Raw genomic sequence first — 23,531 nt, 5'->3', positions numbered from 1 at the left:
CCACGTGTGGCGGTGGAGGCCGCGCCGCGAGTGAGCGCCGCGTCGGGGCTGGTGCCGGGGGCTGCGGCTGCACCTGCACTTGCACCGCCCGCCGATCTCTCCCCTCCTGTCCCCGCTGCGGAGAGGCTCCTCAACCCCGCCGGAGATGTCTGGGGCGCGGGAGAAGAAGCGAGCCAAGAAGATGAGGAACCAGCCGGCCAGCGTCACGCTGCCCGCAGAGCCGGGGCCCTTCGGCGGCGGCGGGAGCAGAGCCTGCCCCACCCCAGGTACGGCTGTGGGAGCCCCTGTGTGAGGCCATTCCAAACCCACCCGGACCCGTTCTGTGTAACCTGCTCTGTGTGACCCTGCCTTGGCGGGAGGTTGGACTGGGTGGTCTCCAGAGGCTCTTTCCAGCCCAAACTATTCTGTACCCTGTGAATATGCCCTTCTCTCTGTCATCCCTTCGGTTACATAACGAGTCCTTACAGTTCCCAGTCGTAAAGTGAACTTGGCTGTTATACCCGATCCAGTTTCTCCCTTGCTTTTCCGCCAGACCTGGGAGCTGCAGGAGGGGCTGGTGCAGTCTGCTGGTGCTGTTTTCCCTCATGCACCAGTTTTCCCTCAGATGTGCATGCCCAGCCGGTTTGCCTCCTGGGGCTGGTGGCTCCTGTATCTGAGAAGGGTGTTGGCAGGAGGCAGCAAGGCATGTCCCTAAAATGTCAGTGTCCTGGGTTATTACTGGAGCTTTTTGGACACACGTAACCTTTGCAGCTGAAGACTGAAGGATCCTGTCAGTTTGTATGCTAGATGCTCTTTTTGTCTTTGAGGTTTGACCTGCATCCTCTGTGCTTCAATCGGACTTCAATTTCCACCACCACCTTCACATTTAGATATTTTGTTACCTACCTTATTTCTGGGAAAAACCCAACTTAAAAAAGGACTTGTTACTGTGAGGCCTGCAGAAGTTGACAAATTGCATCTTTGTGATTGAATGAAAAAACCCTTAAGCGTCACTGTGTATTTAGGTGGCTGAAGAGTTCCTAAGCAGACAGAATGACATAGCAAATTATGCTCAGCCATGTCTGAGGATTTTGGAATGTCATTACAGGAGTACTGCTAGATTAAATACATTTTCCTAACTTCATTTGTGGCAGTGAACTTCCAAGATTACATGGTTATGTTTTTCCATTCTGTTAAAAGGCGTAGATTTTTGTCCATGTAGCATCCTTCTCTAGTGTCAGTATCACAGTTTTACAGAGCTGTTTTGTAGAAACAGAAAAGCAAAATCCTAAATAGGAGTTACAAAATTATGAATCTGTACAGCAGCTAAAATAATTTAAGGGTTTTTTAGTTATTAAGTCAGTGATAGTTTTGTCAAACAGTCTTCTGATTATGATTTTTATGTCCTTCATTAAGAGGGTGTGTTTGTGATATGAGTTAATTTTGGGCTGTAGGCCTACACAGATTTGCTGACTGAGACAGCTTCCATCCCTCTTTCCCAGCTATTTCCTTCTCACTTTCACCTCAGTGTCTGGAAAATGCTGCTCTCAGGTAAGTGTAAAACCAGGTCAGGACATAAAAGCTAATTTCTATTTCTACACCAAATTATTTTTTCTGCAGTATTACTGCAGTTCTGTATGATGTGTGGTTGCAGCAGGCTACAACAGTACTGCTGCTAAACATAAAACTTCAGTTTCTTGCTTATTTGAAATGGAAAAAAGAAGTTCTTTGCCTTTTAAAGTCTCATAAATTGAGATGCTGCTGAATGTGAATCTACTCCTGGCTGGTCTTCATGCCAATGGTAGCATTTTTGGGACAAAGGAGCAGGCTTGTTTAAGAAGCTGATCAACCTGAAAACTGTTTTATTTAATCTCACACTCCAGTTCTGTGGACACACAGAAATGATTTTGATTTTGATTAGAGAAGCTCCCTGAATGCTATTGTTCCTTGTTCTCTCAAGCACTTGTCTTGAGGTAGTGGATGGGGTGATGGGAATGGCTGGAGCTTTTTTTCTTGGATTGTCTAGCATGAACTGCCTGAGAACCATATCTCAAGTTGAACTAGAAATCCTAACTAAGGCTTAACTGAACATAAAGTTATCTAAACTAGTATATAGTATTTGTTAGGCTGAATGTACACTGGTGTTTGAATAAGGACTTCAAGGCCCTCTGAAGCTTTAGGTACTTGCCAGGTGCTTAGCAATCCTGAAAGGTATGTCTGTACCTTAGAAAGCTTTACTGTAGGCTTTAATTATTTAATTTCAGTATTGGTTTAAGTGCTTGTACCAGACAAGTAACTTACTGCACCAACATACATGTATCATGCTTACCTTAATTATTGCTCTAAAAGAAATATATGTTAGGCAAGAATACATTTGCTTATAGAAAAATAAATCAAGGAGCAAGTGGAAAAAATAACTTTGCTGTTTTGTTACTGAAACTCTGATAAGACAATATTAAAAATCACTATGATGTTGCATGGACTGATTTTGCTCTGACTCTTGGAGGCAAAATCTGGATTGTGTACCATTTTCAGAGCATGAAAAGTTACTTATTCTACCACAAGTTTGCTTCAGGCAGTGTAAAATTCTTATTTATTCCTGTAAGAAAGAATATAATTCTTCTGATTTCTGGTGGCTTTTGCAGTTACACGTGGTAAATATGAGTCTGCAATGCAGCTTTATGAGAAAAGACTAATAGAGTTATTTGTGTTTCTCTAACCTCTTTTCATCTTTAAACCTTCCAGGAGATGTTCGTTCTGAGCAGCAGCAGCAGCAGAAATTTTCAAATCAGTCATCTGGGCCGCCTTACAGGAAAGACCAGTATTTTTCAAAGGGGCAAAGTAGAGGAGAGAGAGGCAGAGGAAGAGGAGGACACCAGAGTGTATCTGAGGAGATGCCAAAATACATAACAGGTTTGTATATGTGAAAAGGTCATAATTCATCTGTCCAGGGCAATTTGCTGGTGATTAAGTTTGCTGTCTTTGTTTTTGTGCAAGAGCAGAAATTAGAACTGATGCTATGTTCTTCTGGTTTTCCTGATTTTCTCCAAAACACAGAGGTAATTGTGAAGTGGAATTAGTGATTAGCTGTTGTTCAATGGGTCCTTTCAGACTTTGGAGTGGAAAAGTTACACCTGCTTGTAGTGAGGGAATATGCATTTTGGTTGCTGTTTGCCAGCACAATGAGTACTGACACTCATCTGCTTTTAATGTAGCCAGTGAAACTGATTTTGCTCATGGTGCAAGTTAAATATAGCTTTTTGTCTAACGGAAGGTTTATTTAGGAGAGCAAATCAGCTTTGCAAAATATGGCAGTGCTGTTATAGTAGATACACTTCCATAAACATGGAATGAGACCAAGCTCTGGATTTTTATTCCATTGTTCCAAAACAGTCCATAATATGTGACTGCTTCCATTTTTTTTCCATGCTAAAGATTTTTTTCATCTCCCTGAATACCATCTGAAAAGATTGCTAGTCTAATTTAACAAAGAAGTATTTAATGCAAATAGGAATTGTTGGTTAAACAGCTTTGAGATTCATTCATGTATAAATATTTGCTTGACCATATCTGTAAGCTTCAGGATATATAAAGAACTGAAATTTCTTCAGTGACAGTGTACAGTACTTAATTTTATGTCAAGAAGATATTAGACTGCTGTAGTAGGAGTAATTCCATAGTTTACATATAATATCCTCCTCTGGGTTTGTTTGCTGTTTGTCATGCTCTGATGCAGTTCTTTCATTCCAGTGTCTGCCTTTGCTCAAGCTCGTGCTGCTGAGATCAGTGCCATGTTGAAAGCGGTTTCGCAGAAGTCTTCCAACTCTCTGGTGTTCCAGACCCTCCCCAGGCACATGCGGAGGCGAGCAATGAGTCACAACGTTAAACGCTTACCCAGGCGGCTCCAGGAGATGGCCAGGAAAGAGGTATGGGTGTGTGTTACAGCATTTCCTCTAGTGGGCACAGCCAAAGCACAGCGTTCAGCTCTGTAGTTGTTAGTGTTCAGACCTGAACTTCTGCCAGACTTCCTGAGTACTCTAAACTTTGATTGAGATTTCACTTCAGTGCAGGAACACCTCAGTTTCAGGTGGTAGCTCAAATAGGTCTCACTAACCACCTGGCTCTGTAATTACTGAACATCTTGAAAAGTTACTAGATTAGTGATAAGAGTCCACTCTTTTAGAGCAGAGGGTGTTCAAGTGGTGCACTGGTCCCAGGTGGTCCAAGAGCCCTCAGTAAGACCTGTCTGCCTTGCAGCCCAGCACAGCTTTAGGATGTGACTGGCCTCAAGCTAGTGCAGCTGATGCCATGGTTCGAGTGTTACAGCTCCAACGTGGGGGATACACTGGGGTTGTTGGCAGGCTGCATGATGTTTAAGACTTAGCAACTGACTAGTCCTAACAGCTCATGGAACTCATTTTGTGGCAGTATCTCAGCATTTAGTCAGAATTTGCCTATGGGGATTACTTCCTCCTTACTCGCTGTGGCCTTTCTGTGTGTTTAAAAAGGAAAACTAAAAATGAGTTCAGCAGGATGTTATTGGTAAATGATGTTCCCAGTGTTTGGCATTGATCACTTTATAATCTCTCAGAATTCTTAAAATGATCAATTGAGTTTACTTGGTAAATTTTGTCTGTGTTAAGGTTGACTGACAAATTTATTCTTTGCATTCTTTTTTTCTTTTGCATTGTCTTTAAGTTGAGACCTTGCCCCCTCCACCCTGATTTCCTGAAGATGGTTGCTCATGGTTTCAGAAATCATTTCAGATACTTCTCAGCCACACACCAATTACATGTTTCTTAGGGTGTTTTATTGGATCTTCACATTTTACTGTTTTGATTCACATTCTTTTTGCTTTGTCAGACATGACAAAAGATGCAGTTTGGGCTCGTTTTCTGGGAAGTGAAGGAAGAAGGCATGGACTGTTTTGTATAGTTATAGTTATGTGTTATCCTTGTTAAATCTAGATTTCTCTAATGTTTATGTTTGGTTCTTTTGTGTCCTGCTTTTTTAACTCCTTTCATATGACGGCCTTTCTGACTTTTGTGTACATGCTCACACTTCCTCTCCCATTGGATTTTTGAGATTATTTAATTGTCCCTGGTGCAGCTGTATTTCTTGTGCTACATTTTCTGCCTTCAGGTCTTTTGGTGTGGTTTATATGTTTGCATGCTTTCTTGCAGCTTGTCATGTCTCTGTTACTTGTTTTTGTAAAGGTTCTGCCTATTACTTTTCAGTGTTTGATCTACATCTTCAAAGTTATCTGTTTCAATTCTGCTGCATTTTCTTCATTTGTCTTAGATCCTTTATCATGATCACATTCATTGAAACATTTACCTCAACCATCTCTTATCTCTTCAACAAGATTAAAGATGTACATTTTTCACCTACAATGCCACATTCCTTTTTCTGTAATTGCCTTTCTGAACCAGTCACCTACCACTGATCCAGTGGCTTGTATTTCCTTCTCTGTGATGAATGATGGGTCTGTTGCTATTCTATTGTCAAGTATTTCTTGATGAAGTCCTATTTCTTTGTACCACTTTTCTTCACAAAAAGAAAAACACTGATTGAGTCATGCCTTCCTCTCTAGTTGTGCATCTATATGTAATAGTTCAGACCTTGATTAGGTCTGGTTATCAAGAATTTGTCAGGATATTGCCACATTCCTCTCTTGTCAGCTTCTATGAGTTGTAGAACTGATAGGGTCCTTTCTGTCAGTCTGATAGTCTGTACTGCTTCTGAATGAGCTCAAACCTCCAAGCATTTTCCATGTCACATTGATTTGTTCATGTGAATATATGGATGTGTGGCAAAAACTTCACACAGGAGGTAGCAGCACTTACTGTTCACTGTTAAGTTTCTGAATGTGTGGGGATCTTTATATATGAGTTTCAGTCAAACCTTGATGCACTTCCATGGATGTGATTTGCAAAGAAAATTTCAAAGTTAGTTACCCTCAAGAGTGATCCAACATAGTATAACTTAATGTTAGTTCTTCCTGTATTCTTATATTTCAGCCTTTTTCTTTTCAGATTTTTTTTGCCTTGAGATTTACTTCAATATCCTCTGTTCTAAAAACAGGCAGAGAAAGCTGTGCATCAGAAAAAAGAACAGTCAAAGACTAAATGCCGCAAAGCTAGAAGACGCCACATAAATTTGGTAGCAGAGTTTAATCACAGGCAAAGAAAAAATATTTGGCTGGAAACCCATATTTGGCATGCAAAGAGATTTCATATGGTAAAGAAATGGGGATACTGTTTAGGAAACAGCCCTACAGAGAAGAGCTACAGGGCTTGTTACCGAGCCATGACAAAGCAATGCCTTCTTCAGGTACCACCTCTACATGTGTTGTTTGATATTTTGCCAAGGTGAAGTAATCAACTGCTTAGTTATAATGAATATTTCTGTCTCTGTGAAGTACTTTTGGGTCAGCTTTTAATAAGACTGCCAGGTATGAAATGAATAATTTTTTAAGTGTAATTCTGAGTGGCAGGTTTCAGAGAGAATAAGATGAGCCTTTAAAGGAGTCTTACAGTAACTATGAAATACTGAAATACTGCATTTTCAGTTTTCTCAAGAGCGAAGAGATTAAATGAATCCTTATATCATCTACCTGAGCAGCTATTGAGGAGAGATAATTTATTCTATGTCCTTTTTGATCTGTTGGTTTGAGAGGCAGGTTGGCCTTCAAATGAGAAATGCCTCACCACTTTCCTACAGCTATTAATTTTAAGTTAAAAAGAAACTCATTTCACTTTGGCAAACTTTAGAAAATGAAAAATTTCTACTTAAGTGTAAATTGTGAAGCCCTGTCTCATCCTTTCTTAACAAGCTCGCTTTAACCCTATCATATTGTTTCAGGACTTATCATATTATTGTTGCCTGGAGTTGACGGGTAAAGAGAATGAGCTTCTGAAGCAACTTGCTCGAATATCTAGCATTGACACAGGTAAAATTTACATAGTTCAAAATAAAGATTCTGAATAGACTAAAGGATGACACATCCTTTACCTTTTTTAGTAATGTGTCAGTAGTAGTTACTCAATAGTAGTAACAGAGCTGATACTGATTTTGAGTGAAAAATGTAATTAAGATGTCATAGTAGGACTAGACATTTTTATTTCAGCGGTTTATTAATAAACTAATTATGGTACAACATCAGCCACTCAGCAGCCAGACTGAATTTCAATTTTACTTTGTTTATTAAACAGCATTTTATTCTTCAGTTATTTTGTTCTTCAATAAGTATCTTCTTTTTTAGGATTGACATTTCAAGAGGCTTCTTGTCTGTCTGGAAGATTTGAGGGCTCCCTGAATCTTTACCGAGCAGATCGCTATCCTGAGGGTATGCTTGGTCCTGTTACGTTTATTTGGAAGCCCAGGGATGGGTCTGAAAACAGACAGTTGTGGATCTGGGTGCATCCAGCTCTGAAGCAGGTATATTTCCTATATAGTTGAACTCTTATTTCTTTATGTATTGTGCATTATTAATGCTAAAGATGTCATCTGAAAAGTATGGAAGAACTAGGTATAATACATGGCTTCAGGAACTAAGAGTTGGAAGACTATTTCCACTCTAACAATATTCATGTTCTGCAATTTATTCTTATAATGCTTGTACAGAAGGTGTGTGCTGCTGAGGTGTTCAGCTTCTGAAAACATTTTTAGTGTCACTTGCTTCAGGATTTATGTGCAATATTATTTTGCTTGATTTACATCCTTTCCACTGGCACCCCCAGCAGGCTAAGTTCAGTATCATCATGGATAGTTACATTCTGATACTTAGCTATCAGCTTTAAAAAAAATAAAAAAGAACAAACTAAAATCTTGTGCACAGGCAATTTTTCTTATGTTAATTTTCAAGAGAACAAATTCTTAGCAACTTTCAATATTACTTTCAGCTTTTCTTAGCATGCCCTTGACTTCAGCAGAATTAATTTTTTTTACTTGAAATCCACATAGGAAAATTAAATAATGGAGTATAATTTTCAAAAGTATACTTAAGGTTTGCAGTGTACTGCATATCATCCTAATCCAAACTTCATTTTTCTTAAGGATATACTGAAGGAGTTAAAAGCAATTTTTCAGTGTTCAGAGCCTGAAGAAATCTGTATTTCTGAGCCTGTTACAGTATCAGTTCAAGAGGAAAAACAAATGGAAGTTGTTACGAGCCTTGGCAATAAAAGAAAGAAGGAGGATAAAGAAGGAGAAAAAGCTGTACCAGTGAAAAAAATAATTGGTGACGGCACTAGGGATCCATTCCAGTCCTACTCTTGGATCTCACGGACTACTGGCATTGCAGTCAGGTTTGTTCACAGTAGAGTCAGAAGCTGTGGCTCATAACCACATAACATTGGCTGCATTTCTGGCTGAACAGTACTGGGGAAAATAATGTGTGTTGTACAATTGCACATGCACCTGAAACTTTGCCGTTTCAGTGACAGAAGCATGGAGATTCTCAGATACCGGCTGATCGGCCCGTTATCACACTCCATCCTCACAGAGACCCTGAAGGCAGCTTCTGTCCAAACAGTAAGGAAATTGACTTTGCATGTTCGTGTAATTTTGGTAATGTTCTTAGAACGTGCAAGCTTGGTTTTTGCTAGAAAGACCCATAAATTATCTAGCTTTCCTTTTTATAAAGGCCAACCTATGTATTACCCTGGTGGCTTCTCTGTTTTGAGCCTCTTGACTAATGCTGATCTTCTTCTCAGGAAGAGCTCCCACCTGGATTTTAAATGGGAGTAGGAAGAAAATACAAACAGTTGTGCTGAGCAGGCTGTGTAGCTTCTGCTGAGAGGTCCAGAATAATTCATACTCCTTTTGACAAACCACACATCCTGTTTCTCAAGCTATGAGCTAGAGCACCTAAAACCAGGGAGCAAGACATGTAAAGTACAAAAAACTTACTTGTTTTCAATCAAATATGGAGTTTCTCCAGGATTTAGGCATTTCATCTTGGCATATAGCATCACTGTGATTTTAATGTTGGTTTTTTTATTGTCTCTTGAGGCAAACATGATGAGGTCATGACGTCTCTGGCTTTCTGTAAGAAATAATTAATGACAGAATTAGGAAGCATTGTGGATTGTTTTATTTATATTTGGAATACAGGTTATAGCTTATTAGAGATTTTTGTAAAGTATAGGACTATACTTCATCAAGAAAAAATTACTTTGGTTTAAAACTTGAAGAGGAGGAAAGTGACTATAGTGTTTAAGGCAAACAGACTGAATTTATACTGATAGAAAATAATGAATAACTATTTGAGTTTAATTAAATACGTTTTTTTCCAGGAGATGGCAGATTCAGAAACAGAACTGAATAACTGGTGGGTAGAAAACTGCAAAGACTCTGAAAAAGTATCTCTTCATCAATGTCAAAGTGCTGTCTTTGAGCTATTGGAAGGTATTTGGGCATGTGGATGCTGCTGGTGGAAGCGGGGGGAAACTTAAAATCTAGTGGTCAAAATTGGCATGCTAAAAAAGTTGGTTTCATTTTGTACATGCTTATTTATTGGATGATCAAGATAGTGATGCCTTTGAGAATGTGCTTAGGTACTTGTCAGGGCATGGCAAAGAATTGAAAATGTTACATTGCAGGTATTTAAGGGTATTTAAATCCTCTGTGTAGTTCAAACTCTTAATAGAGAAACTGAATCTTGTTTGTTATCTTCATGAAACTTAGATTTGGGGTTGCTGATGGGATATACAGCCTGATGTATGCTCTCACTCTCTCTCACCATACACTTCAAATTAAGACAATAAGTTGTACAATACATTCACAGATAAAATGGTAGCCTCCAATCCAGAGTGAAAGTATTATACTTTGTTTATATATATTCATTTCTAAATAAGCAGTTGTGTGTTTGGCTGAATTGTAAAGTATCATAAAATTAACAATATCTTCTCAATTTCTAGCACTGAAGTAGGTAAGGCACTTTGGTAGATCTCAAGCTGTCTATCCAATGTGAGGCAGTTAAGCAGAGATGAGATAAAACTTTCACAAAGCACTTCTGAATTTCCTTCCTCTTGATGACAGGTGTAAAACAAAGGTTGCAAATGCAAAGAATGAATTGAGTATGTGACAGTGACTTCACTTTATGCTAAATGTAAATGTAATTGCAAACCAAGTCTTGCACTGCTCTTGTTGAGTTTTTTGTTACTGGAGATTTAACAAGCATTGGTGAGTTTTCCAAACATGTTAAATAGAGTATTCTGGATTGCTTCACTGGCTTACAGTGGTGTCACATCACTACAGGCAAAAATGCACAAAATACTCGTGCAGAAAAAGATCACAGCTTAATTGGTGGTTTCATGGCAATGTTCATCTGTGTGTTTTTAAAGGGATGACCTCACCATCAGATATGCCACCAGGTACGATACTTGGCCTCACTGTTGGAGATCCTCGAGTCAATTTGCCAAAAAAGAAGACAAAAGCCATGCCAGACTTTGAAAAATACCAAGGTGAAATCCCTTGTTTATATTATATGAAGAGATCTAGTTTCTCTGTGTTCTGTTGTTTTCATTTACTGTCATCTTCTATAGATTGTCTCTTGCTGTTTTCCTCTAGGCTTTGGTTCAAAATATTTCCCACTTCCAGAGCCCCTGGCAGAACAGAAACAGCTTGAAAGTTGTATAGGTTCTAGAGCAGCAGTTGTGAGGGAGGGACATGCACCAAAGCTGGTCTTGTGCTCAATGGAAGCCTCTGTCTGACCATACAGATGATCCAGGTTCGAATCCTGGCAAGGCCAACCAGGTGCTAAAAGCTCCATAGTAGGTTTCTGTTTGGTGTTTAGTCTTCCTATTTCTCTCTCCAAGAAGATATCTGCTATTTCTGGTTTATAGGCCCACAATGTTGAAAAGTTGCAATTCCACTGCAAAAATTGCAGGATTGGTATTTCAGGTGGCCAAGATGCTGGTTATGATAGAAAATGAAAGATGCAAGCATAACTTCTGAAATTTTCATTTCAGTGCTGACTTACACAATGTTTCAGTGCAAAATTCAAATTCATATGGATGTGAATGTCCTCTAAAAATGTGCAAAAGTATTTGCAGGATATAGGGGAGTTTGTGTACAGTGTGGACATTCCCGTTAAGTTGACTGGACACAGGCTGCCTCATCTAATAGGAGAAACATGATAGCCAGCTAGCAAGCAGTAGCAAATAGGACAAATTGAAAGTTCCAGAGACTTCAAAATACTGCATTTCCTTGGTGGTCTGTTTGCAAGACACTAGAATCATCTAGTCTCACATATCACTTAAGTCAGGTTGAACACCTACTTCAGTTACTTTTAGCTCTTTGCAAAATTCTGCTATTTTAATGTTCTTACATCCTCCTATTCTACCCTTTGTATCTAGAGCAGCCTTTCTGTTAATTAGTTCTGCTCAGCTAACTTTCTCATCATTAGTGTTCCTGTTTGAAATGCTGCAGCATACATGATCTCTACTTTGGTTCCTTCCTGCTGAGAAGTAAAGTGAGATATGTAGCACTTGTTTACTGGTTTGAGCTGCTAGAAGAGTTAGCTGCTATAGAAAGTAATTTGATGTCTTTCATTCTGCTTGTCATGTCTGTGAGGATGTGTTCAGGAAGGCAAGATCAACACAAGGCATTTAGGTATTTTAAATGTCTCCTCATAGTTTCTCTCCCACTGCTGGAGCAGGTTTTCCCTCAGGAAGGATGGCCATGGTAAAGAGGTAATGGTGTAAGATAGGCAGTCAAGAGTACCTGTGTGTTTCTTCCTTTGGCTGGGTAGAAATGTCCATCTTCAAAATCTTTCTGCCTTCACTTGCAAAATATCTTTCATACCACAAATACTCAGAAAAGCTGGTATTGCTTTTTTGTTTCTTTCTGAGTATTTTTTTATTTTTTTCATAATGAACTTAAAACTGCTTCTGTGCCCTCTGACTTTTATTTAGGAGAAAGAGGAGGTCCTTGTTCATCTAGCAAGGAAAGCTAAATGGAATAATACTTTCTAATTTAGGTTCTGCTAAATAACTTACTGTTACACACAGCTGAAAAATTTGAGTAAGCAGAAGGATGAAAGAAGACAGACAATACCACTGTCTTTCAGTGGAACTTGACCCAAAAAAAGACTTCTCTAAGATCTGCAGTTCAATTTCAGTGCTTTTTGTTTCCTCCTTCTGAAAAAAAAAAAAGATCCTTAGAATTACATAAACTTTCTGAGCCTTGATTGTGTTGTGACCTTACTCAGATATAGTAATATTGTGAGCTGACCTCTATTAAAAATGTTAATAGTAATTTATTTGTCTTAATCACATCTTGTTTATTGAGCAATAAAAGGGAACCATTGGTATATTCCACACTTTTCCCCCCCTTTTTTGCTTCTTGGACATTCAAGTACTATCAGGGTTAATACTAGTAAGATTGAAATAGCACTGTGTACATTAGCATACAGGTTCCATATGTATTTTAGCCTCTCTTGTTCTTCAGTATTGTATAAAAGCCATCTGATTTTCTTAGATAAATGTTACTAATTTAAAGATGCATTGTTTGTCAAATGAGTGAATAGTTTAGGTAAGTTATAGCCATCACCTTTGCTTAGGGATTGTCATACATGTAGTCTGTGGTATGATACACATCTGTTCATACTACTTTTTTTTCCAAAATGCTGTTCTGAGATATGCCTGTATAGTTTTTCCCTGTCAGTAACACACTAACAAATCAAATGTAATTTCAGTCTTTCCAAGTTACTTTATCTCTTCAGTGCATATGCATGTGTGCAAGCTGTGTGAACACAGGCTGATCAGATTTAATTCAGATCAACTGAATTACTTCTTCAGGAAGGAGTAAGACTCCTACATGACTGCACATTAGTTCTGTTCCTTTCTCCAGTTTGAAGTGCACATCTGACATTTTGATATGTTGTTACTGTCTCATATGGAGAAAACAAATTCTACTGCCTTAAAAAACACTCAACATGGAGTATGGTGAAACGTCTACATAAACCATGAAACATATGTGAACTAAAGTTCCTTCTGCAGACACAGAGCCTGGGTCCATGCCTGTAAATGCACCTCTTGCAGAGGTGTAGGTATCTGTCCCCAGCTGTCCTGATACCCTCCCTCCCTGCAGACAGACACAGGGCTCTCAGACTGCTCCCAGGCTGTGTTTCTCTTTTTTTTTTGTGAAAGGGAGGAAGGAAAGGTTTCAAATAGAACTCTTAGACCTGTCTTCTAAGACAGATAATCAGCTGTGCAAATCAGATCAATAGCTTGAAATGGAGCAAAGCCTTCTTCTATTTGCCTGTATTGTCTAAGTACACACTATTGACACCAGCAGAAGTAGCTTGTTGATGAGTTTCATGTGCTTAGTAGTGCAACTGCCTATTTGCTGTACTAGCCCTAACATCTTACTTTCACTATTACCAGCAACTTATTCATCAGTAAGGTTATTTCCCCAGAAATCTTAAAATATGGACTGAAGAAAACAGGAGAGAGGTAAGAAGAATTGGTGTGAGGGTTTGGGATTATGATTTGAATTATAGTATGCTTAGTAGAAAGAATAAATTCTCCAGGTTCAGCAAGGATCAAAGAGAAGGAATGTGCCAAGTTAGAGAAGGATATTTTAGGGTAATAAGGAGGATATTGGATGAGTGGTGGTGATGAAAAGAGACTGACTTAAAAGGTCTTTCTCTAGTGGGGCAACAAATACTCATGCCATTACAGAATATAGGAATTGCAAAGAGCTCTGAGAATATGGCAAGGATAGGCTGCCTGAACTGTAGTAATAGAAAGAAATGTTAAAAAAAGCAAATAACTTTGCAGTGAATAATTTGCAGTTGAAGGAACTAGAACATGTTCAAGTAATTTAACATAAAGAGATTCTGGTGTTCACAAGTGCTTTCTGTACTGAAGATGGAAAAATACTTTCCTTACCTTATGCTTGTAATTATGTGCCCTTCACCCTTGGTTATCTGTAAGAGTCAGGAAGGCATTCCCTAGCACCACATACAGTTTTGTTGCTCTTTTTCTCCTTTTGAGGCATTCATACTTGCTTTCTCTCCAGACAGAATGTGCTTTGCCTTTAAGAGTGTTGAGCTCTCTTAGGTTCCTGCTCACTGTTCTTAATTCTTGGTCAGAGAAGGAATTCTTCTGCTTAATTGGCAAGGATTCCTTTTTTAGATTTATTGTTCTTAATTTGAAGGAATGCCACTGTAATCTGATAATTTATTTTGCATTTCTTTTCCTCAGATAAATCTAGCTTATTAAATAAGCAAGAATGCATGGCAAGTATCAGTAACATCACCAAACTGTCACAAGTGCTGCAGTAGTTAGTATTTCTTGCGAAGGATTTTGCAACTTTTTGTAATGAGTGCATCTTAAAGACTATGGATTTTAAATAAATAATTATTGCAGTTATGTTTGGCAGTACCTTTGGTAGGTACTTTTAGTACCACTGAATAAGCCAAGTCTTCTGTGTTTGAGTCTTTGTCTACATTACCTAGAAAAATTAGCAGAACCTTTTTTAAAGAGATTTAAATAATTTTAAAAAACAAAACAGCATCCTACATATTAAAGGAAGATGTTATGTTCCTTTACTATGTAATACCTTGTGGATGATGAGATGAGGAGCAATCTCTCTTAAGTTTTTAATCACAAAACTATTAATAGGTTCATTGTATTGTTTCTTGGTAAGAATTACTTTACTTAAATGGATGAGCATTCAGTGTGTACTGTACTGTACATTGAAGGCTGGTAATCCTTAGATCGCTAAAGGTAGGTACACATTTTCTTTGCTTTCCTTAGATTATAAAACCGAAGAAGAGATAGGTTATTTAATACTTCAGCAATTCATTTTAAAGCTGCAGTTGTTGTTTTTCTTCAGTAATGTATACAGCTGTTGATTTGTGCAGGCATAAGCAAGAAAAGTCCCTTGGTTGAAGCACACAGCCTGAAAGGATCCTGAGCAGGAAACTAGTACTAAATAATTGTTGTAGGCTAAGCATAGCCATACAAATTTTTCCTGTATGTACATTTCTTACAGGTAACTCTTGCTTCTCTTACAAGTTTACTTAGGCAGACTTATTTCAGGCTTTATAATGATGCTCTCTGTGATTTTTACTGAATCTGTTGAGCTTCACACTCTGCCAGAAAGGCCAGATTCGAGAATATCAAAGGTGGTATGTAAAGATTTAGTTTACATTGCCAACAGTCATGTCTTTTATTAAGAAGAAATGCTGTTGAGAAAATACCAGGTTGGTCTTTCTAACATGAACAGTTGATTTCATATTTTGTGTTTGGAAAAACATGTAATAGTAAGGTGTGCCAGAAGCAGGGATGCTTGTTGAGCTTTTAACAGGCTTTTCTTGGTTGTCTGCTCATTATGACATGGAGGTGGTTTTGGTAATTTGGTACTTCAACCAAAAAAATGGTTTGGATTTTTTTTAAAGGTTCTTTTCTTTTGTAGATAATGATAAAGTTAGGCAGCTGTACCTGAAGGGTGTACCTGCAGACTGTGCTCACAGCTTTATCTGGGACCATGACATCTGTAAGAACGTCACTGAAAATAAAATCTCAGAGCAGGTAACTCAGTAGGTGGATTGCCATTGAGGAAATGGTTCATGGAGTCCATAGAAGGAGACTCTTGAAGTTTTTATAAATCTAAGATTAATCAATAGCTTCCTTAATGTCATAATATCCAGGTGCTGACATGTTGTGATTTTTTTGTAGCCTTTGCATAGTGTTCTTGCACAGCCGTTGACCATGGGTTCAATTAAAAGAAAGCTTTATTGGATTGCCTGTGGGACTGTAGTTGTAGGTTTACGTAACAGAAAAGTTTGGAATTGGATTTTCATACATCACCTTGACTTGTGTAGCAGAAAAGAGTGTCACAAGAAGGCTCTGGTCTTTAGCTGTAGGCAGGATGATTCTTTTGAGTGAAAGAACTGTGGAAGCTGAAAGGAAAGAAATCCTGTTTTTCTGAACTGCAGCACACTGTGCTGTGGGTATGCTGGGCAATAACTTGTGTTTTGTAGAGAACTTCCAGTTTGCTGTTGCAGGTTTGAAATCTCCCATCTTCACATTTTCATTGACGATGGAGGGCAGCCCATAAAGTGCATGGATAAAAATGTGATTTAGTCCCAAGAGCTGATAAACTTTTGCCATCATTGTAATCAGAAAGAGAAAATGTGTGTATGGCAAAAACATCTTTTCAAATATTCTTTCTGAAATTTAATTTGTGCTCTTTCAAACTGTCTGACATAGTGTAAAAAGTCAGAACACTTTAAAATATTACACTAGCACATGACAGTTACCAGAACAATCTTTTTGTATATGACAATCTTTTTATATATAAGTGTTTCTTATGCTGTCATGAAATCTAATGTTTACCTGATAAAACACAGGGAGTTGGATGGTTTGTTTCTTCGTAAATGTATTTTTAATGTGGTACAATGGCATATAACAACTGGTGATTGACAAAACCTTGGTGCCAGCATGCTTTATGTGAAACTGTTTGATGACCAAAATTTCTGCCCCTCTGCTTGGATGTAGTTCAGGTTTGCTCCATGTATTAACAGACTGAAAGCACTTGTTCAATCTGGTGTTGTGCACAAGTGTATAAACACAAAGTTGCAAAACTTGATTTTCCTCCTTCATCTATGTTGTACCTTGTACCTACTCTTTATGAAGGACTATGGAAGTAAGAAGGGGAGAAAAAGGGTGCTTAATACTCTTTTCTAAAATAACTTTTCATGCCTTGATGAAATTCTGTTAAAATATATAGTGTATTACTACTGTATTTTCCCTAGCTGTAAGCTCACCTTTTCTCTGTGTCTTGGAAGGGTATCTGGAAGAGGGAAGAAGAATGGTTATTAACTTATGGGAAATGTCTCCTCCTTCTCAGGATTTAAACCATATGAGAGCTCAGTTACTGGTACCTGGATCACATCTTGATTTGGGTCCTTGTGAATCTAAGATTCCCATTCTGTTGGTGCAGCAGCCAGGGAAAATGGCTGGAGAAGATCGACGAGGATGGGGGAGTGGCTGGGATATCTATCTCCCAAAGGGCTGGGGCATGGCTTTCTGGATTCCTTTTGTAAGTAACTTTGATGGCAAATTGCAAGTAAATTCAATAATTTATATAATTTAGTTTAAATTAATTTATTTTAGAGCATGTACTTCACATTGTATAACCAATTCCCAATTAGAGGGTCAAAATTTCACTTCAAAAAATGGTGTATGAACTGGTTTATATGACAGAAGCTTAGCCTTGAAACTTAAACATTAGCTTTCCATATCTTCTGTTGGGAGACAGCTGTGCCCGCATACAACTATGCCCACATAGCAGTCTAGAAGCAGCAAATCTGGGGAGTCAGGAGAGAAGCTGAAGCTGTACCTCTCTGTGTTTCTACAAGCATATGCCTCTAAAGAGAAATCATTTGGTGCCTGCTGCTAATCAATTTCCAGCTTGGCTATCTACACCTCTGTCACCAAAGTTGCTGATTTGGGAGAGGGCTTAAGACAAAGTTTGAGTTAAGCTTGAATACTCCTTTGATGCTGTTTGAAGCAGCCTGCTTTGTGTGTTTAGGTGGCAGTTTTTTTACCTTTCTGCAGTTAAAATGATGCTTTTGAATGTTCAGGGGATTTAGTTACAGTGATACCTATTGTATGGTTAAAATACATTGGGCAGTGGTTGTTGAAGTAATGCAACATTCCTGGCAATGTCCAACATCAGAACCTGCGAAATTCTCTTCAGTTTTGTTGATAGTTTTGCAGAATTAAATTTAAAGCATGAATAACTGTTTTGTTGAAATTAGCATTTAGAACTGTAGAAACCTCGCTTAAGTTTATTTTTTAAAGCTTAAGTGTTAGACTTTCAGTTTTCTAAGGAAGTACCCTCTGAGCATTAATGTTTTGTTTCAGCTAGGAACCCAGAATTGGTTCAAACGTTGCTTTCTGGGTGTTTGATTTTTATAACAGATATATCGAGGTGTACGAGTCGGTGGCTTGCAAGAGGCATTAAAGCATTCTGAATACCAAAGAACGCCTCACACTCCAAATGACTTCCCAGACTGCCAGGCAGGAATGCAGTTTGCCAAAGAACTGGAAACAAGTCTTCTTGAAAAATTTAAACGGTAACATTAATTTAAAAATTGGTGGTAAGAATGACAAAAATTAATACTGCTTGAAATATTCCCTTAATTATATGTTCTTGTGTTCATTTAGACTTGGACTTTTTGAGATCTTTCACGAGTGTTTTAGGAATCCTAGATACATTTAACTCTGCTAAACAGAGCATATAAATTAAACCCTTCTATTCCCAGAGACATGCTCAGTTATAGAGCTGTAACAAGGCTGCATAGCAATAAAATAAACAAAACTATTTTCAGATACCTAAGCAGCAAATGGAGGAGGTAAGAGAATGCAAAGGAGTATGTCCAAGTATGTACCAAGTGTTGAAAAATAAAGTAAATTAAGAGGCACATTTTGGTATCTAATTTTATTAAAGTATCAGGCATTCTGAAGATTGCATTCATTTTTACTGCAACAAAGAGAGCTCTTAACCATGATTTTGGAGTAGCTGGAAGTGTCCTCTGCACCAACTGGTGTTGTTTCCCCTTCCAGATAGGAGGGGAAAATAGGAGAAGTTCAGAGGAAAAGGTGGTGGTGTGAGTCACAGCAGGTAGATGTTTCTAGCATGGTTGAAAAGATACATCAGCATAAATATGTCCGCATATTTATGTAGACATAAATACAGCAGCATTTTCTAGAGTGTAATTTTAAAATTGTTATTCAATGAGGTTAGAAAGTTAATTGTGCATTCCCTTTCTGGTTTAAGTACTTGATTTTGAAAATATTCTTACCTACTTATTTGATTTATCATTTAGACGTCCACCTGCAAAAAGGGCAAATTATGTCAAGCTGGGCACTCTGTCTCCTTTCATCTGTCCTTGGGGGCAGCTGACCAAGAACTGGGAAGGAAGAATGAAAGCTTCAGGAGGATTTTTATGTCCTTCTTCCCCACATCCTGACTGCTGCACAACTGAAGGGCAGACCCTTTGTGACCCCAAGGCAGAAGTGGTCAGAGAAGCTTTTCCTGAGAATGGTGAGGCAGAGGAGACCATGGAAATAACAAGTTCTGAAGGTGCCCTAAAGACAGAGGATCTTACAAGCACCCAAGATTTTGGTGAGAGAGATGAAACTAAGACAAGTGACTGTATTGTTCTCAGGTATGACAAAATTATACACACATTTATTTCTTAACTGGTATTGAATTGGGGAAAAGGAAGAGCTCAGCCTTGATTATTAGCATCCAAATACAGTGAGATTAAATAGTTTTGTCACAAATCAGAATCTGCTGTTGAGTGGAAATCCTGCTTTTCTCCAGCAACTTGATGGCTACATAAAGAAAACTCCTTAAAGTATCTTAAGTTTAACACTTTGGAGTTTACTGTGTTTTTAGAGTTTAGATATTCTGTCTGCTTCCAGGTCGATGGAGCTTTTAGAGGCTCATATTTGTGACTTTAGGACTGTTGGCTGTGAAAATCATCTTGCATTCTCTTCCCTAATACATCACCACAGGTGATTCTTGCACTCCTTAACAAGGTCCCCAGAAAACAGAGAATCCCCCGCATTCCAGTGCAACACATGAGGGCAGCAACAGTACTGGAAAGTGCCTGAGCACAGGTCTTTCATTTTTGTGTGGTTACCAGGGGAAGAAAACTCTGAAAGTTCTGGACTGCATTAGTATCACTGGAGATTTTAGAGTGTTTGTGGTTTTAACAAGCTTTGGGGGTTTTAACAAGTGATGTCTCCTTCCTTCTGAAGACAACTCATGAGTTCCACTCACCAAAGTTCTTTTTAGGCTAAGGGTGATACAATTACCAGCTTGGAAGGTTACAGAAAGCCCTAGGGCTTTTTTTAAATGTGCTCTTGCAGATATGTGGGGTCCTGGATTTCTGTTAAACTGCTCATTAGTAACTATCTGTGATGTTTGTTTTCAAAAATTTTTAATAGGAGTGAGAAACTACTAATGCAGCTGTCAGCCTGGTGTTACCCCACTGCTGGGAAAGATCGGCGGATCCGCCTCGTTTCTCGGCTGGGACAGAAGGAAATGACTGAAGATGTGTTTTTGCCAATTTTGATGAGTTACCCAAGGGCTCTTGTCTGGGTCCATTTGTCACTCTTGAGAAAGGGGAACCCTGAATTACATGCCATGATTTGCATCCCAAAAGAAGATGACTTGCTGCGCCTAAGCAAAGACAAACTCTTCTGTGGTCCACAAGAACCCAAGCATCGTGACATATTCAAAGACAAGGTACAGAAGCAAAAAGAGGAGAAGAAGAAGAAGAAGAAAAAGGATAACGTGAAGTCCCTAGAGAGTGATCCTGCAGGCATTCCAGATGAAGAAGCAGCTGAGGACCATGAAGACCTCGTTCTCGGTCTTTGGTCAGATGCTCTCCCAGATGTTACTTCCCACTGCTCCAGGACTGTCTTGGGGTATGTCACTCGAGGGGATTTTTCATTGGCTGTAGGCTGTGGAGAAGCACTGGGTTTTGTTAGCTTGACTGGGTTAATTTATATGTTACACAACCAGCCAGCAGATAAGAAAGGGCTTGTTTTGTTAAGGACTCCAGCATCTTTACAGTACAGGTTTGCAAGACTTACTATTGAGGTTTAAGCATCATTGCAGTGCAGTAGAATGCCAAAAATACCAAAGAATTTTGTTTTGTATTGTGGCCTTTCTGATTTGTCTCAAATTTGAGGTTATTCTGAGCCAAAACAGCTCTATGAAATAATTAAAAAGCTTTTCAGCCTTATTCAAGAAAATAACTAATGCCTAAAGAGAGTAGAGTTACTTTTGATGTCTGCATTGCTAAGGATTTCTAACAGATCATTATCATGATCTTCTTTATCTCTGAAGAAGCATATTCTTCCATTTTTTCTCCTCAAAGCAGTGGATGCTATAACAATATACAGGAAATCATCATGTTAATTTTAGAAGTCTTTGCTCAGATGGACTGTAAATTTACAGTGCACTTTCACATGTAACTGCATGCAGTCTGATCCAGTGTATATAGCAAGTGGCTTTCCTGATTCCTCGTATCTGAATAGGTGTGGCTGCAGTGCACCAGAGCTATGCAGAGAAAGCTGAATGCTTAAATGAAATACAAATAAAATATAGACCAGCTATGTCATTTGGAATTATGGCAACTGGAGCTTTTAAACTGGAAAGCATGTCAGTCTGTCTCCCTGGTCTGAAAGGTAATAAGCCTTACACATGCAAATTGCTACTGAATGCCACAGTGGGTCAGCACATATTTTCTGTTAATAATAGGGGATATTTTTGTTCCTCAAAACCTGAATTTAGTTTTGTATGGAATGTGCTAGAATTGAAGATTTCTTCATGTTACAGTACAGTTCATGAATGTTGTTCAAACAAACATAAAACTTGTAAAATATGCTATGGGGTAAAGGGAGAAAGCTGTTTGATTTGCCTGGGGTAGTGTGGGTAGGTTGTTTGTGTTTGGTATTCTGTTGTTTGGGTTTTTTTAATGATAGCTTTAATCATCTAGCTGTTCCTGAGTTAAGGAACTTGAAAAGGAATTTACAGTAATATGCTGTAGTTTAGTAGCAGCATGATACAAATATATGTCAGTTGGTAAAATTATCCTGAAATGATCATGGACAAATAAAAATGTAATGTATTCTGGAATTAATAGTCTGTTGACTAAGTTTCATTCTTAGAGAAATTAAGTAGGGATTAGTTAATGACTTTTTCTTTCGAAATGTCAGTGTTCAACTTAATTTCCTCTTTCACAGTTTTGTTTGAAACTCTTATGCAAATTTATTAATGTTGGCTGGAGTTGTTGGAGGTAAGATTTAGTGTGCCTTTACCCTCAAAATTATTAAAATATAGGACCATTTAAATATGGCACACACATGGGGAAGGAGGAGGAACATCTGATTGCAAGGGAAATATTGGAAGTGAGGCTGGATTTTGTTTTTAAAGTCTTCAGAAGATGGATTGTAGAGTGTGCACCAGCAGTGGGAGTTGTGGTGGCATGTGGGAAAGAAAGATGCAGTTTCCAGCACAGCTTGGATTGCAGCTCCCTGAGAAATCATGCTGAATGGCTCTTCACTGCTCACCTTTGATGCACCTGATAAAGCAATCATGGTCCCAGAAAGGTCCTGGGAAGCATCTGCAGGAAAGCCAGCAGATGGCCCCAGAGGAAAGAGTTTGCTTCTGGCAGGGCTGGGATTCACACGCTCCTGGCTGTGACTGTGAGTGCTGCAGCCTGTAGGTATGTGAGAATAAGGAGCCCCTTAAACTTTACAGCCTGGCTGCTCTGATCAAGTTCTCTCATGGTAATAATCCTGGATGCAATGAACCTTTTGAATTGTAAGCCCGACTGAAATAGTTCTAGAATCACAGTTTCCAGAGCTGTGCTTCATGGGAAGAAAGGAGGGCAGGTGAAGTTTGTATGATTTTTTTCCTCATCACCTCCCTCATCTTAATAGATAGATATTTACTTGCCTCAGTAGACCTGGCTTGTATGTGAGAAATAAAGAGAAGCCCCTACCCAAGCTATCATTTTTTCTTTTCTGCTTGTAGATCTTTTGTTCACTGAGTCTTTGCAAGGTTTTTATTAAAAAAAAAAAACAAAACCAACATCTGGAGTTTTTCCTTTTTTTCTTTCTATTGGTAATTTCTGCCAGGTTTTCATTTTGACACTTCCTGTTACTTTTCTTTGATTTCCATTCTCTATTTTTGATTTATGATCCTTATCTCTAGTGAGCCAGTGAAGAGAAACTGGAACTCAAGTGCATCCTGTTCTGTATATCTTGTAATATTGTTACACAGTTGTTTTCCTGTAAGTCAGTGATTTATGCCTTAAGACTTCACTCCTTGTAAAATACACTGCAAACCAGATAAGTTAAAAATGCTCAAAACTCTCAGCCAAAATTTGTCAGAAAAGTACTGTGACTTTATGTAGCTGCAAGGAAATTTTTATCTGTGGTTGCAATTTCCAGATTCCATGTGTCTCAAGGGTGATTTAGTCATAAAAACCATGTCAACACCGGATAATCAAACTGTGGCTAATTAAACCTGTGTTATCTGTGCATCAGCTGCACAGTATGCCTGTGCTCATCATGTTGAATCAGGTGTAGTTTACAGCACACATCTGCTCTTACTGCAGTTGCTGCACATTGGTTAACTTACCCCAGAGCATCTGGATCAGCTCCTGTGGGCTGTAATGCACGAGCATTTTTGGGAACCGAGGAAGCTCTGGCCTGGTGAAAGCAGCTCTCACAAGCTCTCAGGTTCCCATGCTATCCTCCAGATAACTTTCTCAAAATGGGTGCCAGGCCAGACCCTTAGCTCTCGTTCTGTGCTTGGCAAGAGCTTTTGGAAGCTGAAATGAAGCACAGAAGGCAATTTTGGCATTCTCTGTAGCACAGTGAGGAGGTTGAATGGTAACACACGGCTCCTGTAGCTCTTTTTGTGGCTCCCTCAGAGCAGCTGTGGAAATGCTGCGTTTGACTCACCTGGTGAGGGGTCTTTTCCCAGGCTGAACCACAACT

At 38.8% G+C, this 23,531-nt stretch overlaps 1 protein-coding gene across 1 annotated transcript; it reads left to right on the top strand.

Annotated features, from left to right (window-relative positions):
* The first annotated feature begins 145 nt into the window (after nucleotides 1-145).
* Nucleotides 146-21,141, top strand: POP1 (POP1 homolog, ribonuclease P/MRP subunit). The gene is made up of 15 exons (XM_058815810.1): nucleotides 146-266; nucleotides 2,725-2,892; nucleotides 3,730-3,905; nucleotides 6,064-6,312; nucleotides 6,844-6,931; nucleotides 7,244-7,419; nucleotides 8,038-8,288; nucleotides 8,421-8,514; nucleotides 9,279-9,390; nucleotides 10,329-10,448; nucleotides 15,412-15,527; nucleotides 16,849-17,040; nucleotides 17,925-18,079; nucleotides 18,833-19,174; nucleotides 19,962-21,141. The coding sequence occupies exons 1-15, from the start codon at nucleotides 146-148 to the stop codon at nucleotides 20,623-20,625; spliced, it is 3,024 nt and encodes a 1,007-aa protein (XP_058671793.1). The 3' UTR covers nucleotides 20,626-21,141.
* Nucleotides 21,142-23,531: the final 2,390 nt, after the last annotated feature.

The sequence above is a fragment of the Ammospiza caudacuta genome, chromosome 1 (assembly GCF_027887145.1).
Source record: "Ammospiza caudacuta isolate bAmmCau1 chromosome 1, bAmmCau1.pri, whole genome shotgun sequence".
Taxonomy (NCBI): domain Eukaryota; kingdom Metazoa; phylum Chordata; class Aves; order Passeriformes; family Passerellidae; genus Ammospiza; species Ammospiza caudacuta.
This window is presented reverse-complemented; position numbering and strand designations above follow the sequence as displayed.

Coding starts and splice junctions, on each gene's coding strand:
- POP1 (XM_058815810.1), top strand. CDS start 146: ATGTCTGGGGCGCGGGAGAAGAAGCGAGCCAAGAAGATGAGGAACCAG. Junction 267..2,724: donor CAGAGCCTGCCCCACCCCAG/GTACGGCTGTGG, acceptor TAAACCTTCCAG/GAGATGTTCGTTCTGAGCAG. Junction 3,906..6,063: donor AGGAGATGGCCAGGAAAGAG/GTATGGGTGTGT, acceptor TTCTAAAAACAG/GCAGAGAAAGCTGTGCATCA.